General features: G+C 39.9%; 1 protein-coding gene across 4 annotated transcripts; it reads left to right on the top strand.

Annotated features, from left to right (window-relative positions):
• The first annotated feature begins 306 nt into the window (after positions 1-306).
• Positions 307-4980, top strand: LOC137713702 (uncharacterized). Of its 4 annotated transcripts, XM_068453042.1 has the most exons (10): positions 307-477; positions 566-708; positions 1035-2254; positions 2423-2513; positions 2665-2822; positions 2906-2957; positions 3378-3457; positions 3541-3634; positions 3744-4286; positions 4371-4980. In XM_068453042.1, the coding sequence occupies exons 3-9, from the start codon at positions 1094-1096 to the stop codon at positions 4274-4276; spliced, it is 2169 nt and encodes a 722-aa protein (XP_068309143.1). In that variant the 5' UTR covers positions 307-477; positions 566-708; positions 1035-1093; the 3' UTR covers positions 4277-4286; positions 4371-4980. The 4 variants fall into 4 exon arrangements, with proteins under 4 accessions (XP_068309143.1, XP_068309140.1, XP_068309142.1 ...); XM_068453039.1 differs by having other exon boundaries at positions 3744-4980; XM_068453041.1 differs by having other exon boundaries at positions 566-2254; positions 3744-4980.
• Positions 4981-5195: the final 215 nt, after the last annotated feature.

Here is a 5195-nt window from a genome sequence, read left to right as displayed (position 1 = left end):
GGGTTGGAGAGAAATGTGGAAGAGGGAATAGAAGGGAAAACTTAAGACTTACTTCAAGGGTTGAAGTTAATCTAAAATCTTAATAATTTATTTTCTTATATAAAATTTCGGATGACAAACTTAAAACGATAAAAAGGACGAAAAGTAAAGAGACGCTCCTCATGCAGTAAAAATGGAGGGAAAAAGACATGAACTGTAAAAGATAAATAAAAAATTCAAAAGAAAAGAAAAATGGAACTCAAAACAGTTAAACTAAAACTAAATCAAAGACTAGTTTTTAGTTTACAATTACAAAGGTAGGTTGGAGAGAGAGACAGAGAGAGAGAGAGAGATCCGTACCAATCAAATTGTATCGGACAGCAGTGTGGTTTGTGCGAGGAAAGATAGAGAGGAAAGACACACCGCGCATACAAGGAGAAAGCGAGCACCGAGCACCTTCCACTCGCTTCTCTGCCTGTTACTGGCCCACAACCCGAGGCAATTTTTTGCCCTTTTTCTCTGCTTTTTTATTGTTTTACTTTTATTGTATTAGTTTATTTGATTTGTTTAAAGTTTCATGCTGTAGTTATTCTTTGCTTCCCCAAGTGGGAAACTGTTTGTTGTTGTTGCTGACGAGAGAGAGAGGGAAATTGGAAGGGGTTGGGAAAGTGGAAATCCCTATGAGAAATTAGATTTCTGGGGTTTGACCAAAGTTTGGTGGTGACCCAGGTGAGCAAAACTCTCCTTTTCCAAGTGTTTGTTCCTGTTGCTGATTTTGATTTGGTTTTTGGAAACAATCTGTTGGGTTTTTTATTTGGGGATTGGTGTTTTTGAGAAAGTCATATATTTGGACTTGAGATGAGATCATATCTGGATCTGTGCTGGGTTAGTTTTGGCTTTTGCAGTTTGTGGATTTTAATGTTTAGGGAAAATTTTGAGATTTCTCGTTCTGGATAAGGAAAAAGATTGAATTTTTGGGTTCTTCTGCTATCTAATTGAGAGATTAGAACATAATTTGAGGGTCTGAATTTATCTGTGTTTTTTTGGTTGGTCAGATTTTGACTCAGGATTTCATGGGTTGAAAGTGGAAAGGAAAAAAAAAAACAGTGAATTGATGGGGAGCTATGGTGAAGAGCGTGAGGATCAATTTTATGATACCCGAGAGGACCTTTCTTCGGTTTCGGATTGGGGTTCAGATTGCTGTGAGGAGTTTAGTTCTGGTACTCCAGGTTTCTTAAGGTATGAGGAGGTGTGGGCTAACAACCTGGAAAGTGTTCATGAGCGCCGCCATAAGTTCCTGCAGTGGATGGGTGTAGATTTGGGTTCGAATTCGATGACGACGGAAGACTCAGAAGATGTCTTTGTTGACAGAATTAAAATTATTGATAGAATTAGGGAAGATAGTGGGGTGGTGTTGAGAACTTGGGGATTGGAAGAGGCGTCTTGCTCAAGTCAGTCAACGGTGTCTTCTTTGTCAACTGAAGCGCGGGAATCACTAGGAAATGGTGCTTTGGATGATACACATTCCACACGTGCAATGAGGAATTTGAACGGCGGAATGACTGTCATTGTAAGTGAATTGGTTCAGGATGGAAGGCTTGGCAGATTAGGTCAAGCGGGGCTAAATCAATTGGTTAATGGGGAAGTTCTCAGTGCACAGGCACCATCTCCTTTGATTCAGCAATTATTGCAGAGAGAAGTTGAGAACGCTAGGTTCTTTCTTGATGCGAAGAAGAAAGTTAAAAGGGGATGGTTAAGGAAATTAGGAAATGGGATTTGCGTTGCTGATAAACATGAGGCTGCGTTGAGCCCCATCAGTCTTAAATCTGCGTCAGGGGTAGGGATGCAAAGAGTCCAAGTTCATCCAAGTAAAAAGCGGACCAAGGAATTATCTTCACTGTATGCTGGGCAACACTTTTCAGCTCACGAGGGTTCAATTTTGTCCATGAAGTTCAGTCTTGATGGGCAATACTTGGCCAGTGCTGGTGAAGATGGTGTCGTGAGAGTGTGGAAGGTGATTGAGGATGAGAGATTCAACCAATTTGATATTGCTTCTGATCCTTCTTCTCTGTACTTCAAGATGCATCCATTTTCCAAGTTAAACTCTCCAAATGTGAATAAAGAAAAACAGAGTAAGGCGCAGCAATTGGTGGGATCATCAGAGTCAGCTTGTGTCGTTTTCCCTCCAAAGATATTTCGCTTATTGGAGAAGCCTGTTCATGAGTTCCGGGGACACAGAGGGGAGGTCTTGGATCTCTCATGGTCAAAGAAAGGGGTTAGTAATACTTTTGGCTGTGCTATCTCATTTTTAATATATGCTACTTTATTTGTAGAATGGTGGGAAATTGGATTTTATTTCCTATTGTAATTAATCTTTCCAGCCAAGTTAGTGTTGATTCACTGAACTCGATAGAACTAATGGTGTGTTTTGTGTGCGCTTCAGTTTCTGCTGTCATCCTCTGTTGATAAGACAGTCCGTTTATGGCAAGTAGGATGCGACAGATGCCTAAGAGTCTTTTCTCACAGTAATTTTGGTGAGCCTTGCCACTTGTTTGCATTCTGTTACAATGTAGTATATCAGTGACTTGGTTTGTGTTGGTTATCTGTATCGTTATGATCTCAATTCTTTCTTCCATTTTGAAGTAGTTCTGCAATGATTATCTAAAGCTGTGATATTCGATGCAGTGACATGTGTTAATTTCAACCCTCTGGATGATAATTATTTCATCAGTGGTTCAATAGACGGAAAAGTTCGCATTTGGGAAATTATTCGTTGTCTGGTTATTGACTATATTGATGTTCGTGAGATAGTCACTGCTGTATCTTATCGTCCTGACGGAAAGGTCTGTTGGATTTTTGCTTGGAAATGAAAATTAAGCATGAAACCACGTGGATTTTGTTTAACTTTGTTTCTTGATACTTGCAGGGAGGAATTGTGGGTTTGATGAGTGGAAATTGCTGTGTCTATAACATCATAGGTACGAAGACCTAATAGTGAATTTTTCTTAATAGTATGCCACTATAATGCTTCTAACTAAAACCCGACTCTTAAGTGTAGCAGAAAACTGGGAGTTCCTGATAATTATATGCTTTAATTAATCTCCTCTTTCTTTGAAAATCGGGCTGACATGAGATGATTATCTTGATGTCATTGCAAAATATCTTTCCTTTTGTTTTGCTTGGTCTGATAGTGTGAAATATCTAATATCTTGTGATTTGTTCAAAATGTCTGACATAGAAAAAATGAAAACTTTGGGGGTTAGTGTATGAGCTATTGAGCACTCTTCTCTTGCAAGCCAAATTTGCAAGGGTGAGATCTATCCACGGTCCCTTACGATTTTTGTTCTTTTTGGTTATTCTATCTTTGTAGTTTGTGATCGTGGTTTCAATATTTTCAGATGACCATCTGGAATTGGATGCTCAGATAAACATACACGGCAAAAAGAAGTCACCTGGAAAAAGGATAACTGGCTTTCAGGTTGTTATGAACAATTTCTATGTCGTTTCTTCCATTTTCACTGTATTTCTCTGCAGTATACTAAGTGTAATATGATTCCTCAGTTTTCTCCAAGCAACCCAAGCAAAGTTATGGTGACGTCTGCTGATTCAGTAGTCCGTATAATTTCTGGGAAAGATATCGTCTGCAAATATAGGGGTATGCATCAGCTTTTATTCATCGTCGTAATTGTTTTAACTTATTGTTACACCCCAGCCCCAAAGTCTGGAATGATTATAGTATTAACTGTTTTGTCATTCCTCATTAGGTCTTCGAAATGGAGGAAACCATATGTCCGCCTCTTTTACCTCAGACGGAAAGCACATTGTCTCAGCAAGCGATGATTCAAATGTACGCATCTGGAACTTCAATAGCCAGGACACGACATCTTTGCGATCGAGGAACCTATGGTCTTGTGAGAGTTTCGTGTCCCACAACTCCATGATTGCTATACCTTGGAATGGTGTAAACAGCTTGCCGGGAACCCTTCCATCCCCCAGATTCATTGGGGATTTGCCGCGAAGCAGCCTTGATTATCCCCTAAAACATTACAATTTGGATGAGAAAGTAGAACAGAAGTCCTTGCCAAGGGGTACCGCAACTTGGCCCGAGGAGAAACTTGTAAACTCAAGTCCAGTACCCATTTCCCCAACGATGTGCAGATCCGAGTATAAGTTTTTGAAGAGTGCTTGCCATGGTATGTCTGGCTCTTCTCACATGTGGGGCCTTGTGATCGTCACCGCCAGCCTGGACGGACGGATTAGAACATACCACAATTACGGGTTACCTATTCGTCGTTAAGATCCCTCAGGTGGCATTTTTTAGGCAGTTGTTTTGCATCCTTGCAAACACAGCTGGTAATTGTTAAATAACCCTTGGTGCTTGTCCAATGCAGTATTATTGACAGTTTGCCGACGACAGCTCTAAGGTGGGTTTACCTAGTGGACAAGGATTGTCTGCCCTCCTACTTCCGGTGCCCTTCCATGCTCTTTTATTTTGTGTGGTCACGGTTAAGCTATGTCAACATTTTATATTATTTTTTTATAGAGATAATAAGACAAAATGAATAGTAATATAAAATATTGATGTGATTTAACTGTGATTACACAAGCAGGAAGGCACGGAAGGGCACCAGAAGTGGGAGGCTAGATAATTCTTGTCCTTACCTAGTTTGTTCCCCTGAAGATTTCCAAATGTATGGTAGTCCAGTCAGGTTGTGCCAGGTGGCGACCGTTTATCCGGTTCAGCTGCAGTCCCGCCAGGTGGCTTGGGGATTGGTTTTTAGTTTTTGATCATCTTGTACAAGTCAATTATATGATTCTTTAATTTGTTGGTTTCTCAGCTCAAGAAATTATATAAGTGTATAATTTAAGTGGCTGTAGGCCCTTAGGAATTAGGATAGAACCGATAGAATACAGTTACAAGTGTATATAATTATATATCTATACACACACGCGCATGTATACAGGTGTCTCGGGCATCTTATGAAAACCTGCATTTAGAAATATTGGATATCTTCTGGACATTTCATTTATCAAAATTAAATTTTGGGTGGTTTGGGGGCGGTTCTCAAGCTCGCTCTTTCTCTCTCTCTCTCTCTCTCTCTCTCTCTCTCTCTCTCTCTCACATTTGAATGAATATTAGAAGCGTGAATAATTCTGACAACATTGATAGTGTTTTATTGGGTTTTTATCACATCTGGTATCTGAAATTGATTTTC

Source organism: Pyrus communis, chromosome 13 (genome assembly GCF_963583255.1).
Source record: "Pyrus communis chromosome 13, drPyrComm1.1, whole genome shotgun sequence".
NCBI lineage: Eukaryota > Viridiplantae > Streptophyta > Magnoliopsida > Rosales > Rosaceae > Pyrus > Pyrus communis.
The sequence above is the reverse complement of the archived record's forward strand: the minus strand, read 5'-3'. Positions and strand labels throughout refer to the sequence as shown.

What these genes read in the sequence shown, in the direction of transcription:
- LOC137713702 (XM_068453042.1), top strand. Translation starts at nt 1,094, where the DNA reads ATGGGGAGCTATGGTGAAGAGCGTGAGGATCAATTTTATGATACCCGA. An exon ending in CTTATCGTCCTGACGGAAAG is followed by an intron (nt 2,823 to 2,905) that starts GTCTGTTGGATT and finishes TGATACTTGCAG; the next exon opens with GGAGGAATTGTGGGTTTGAT. An exon ending in TATCGTCTGCAAATATAGGG is followed by an intron (nt 3,635 to 3,743) that starts GTATGCATCAGC and finishes ATTCCTCATTAG; the next exon opens with GTCTTCGAAATGGAGGAAAC.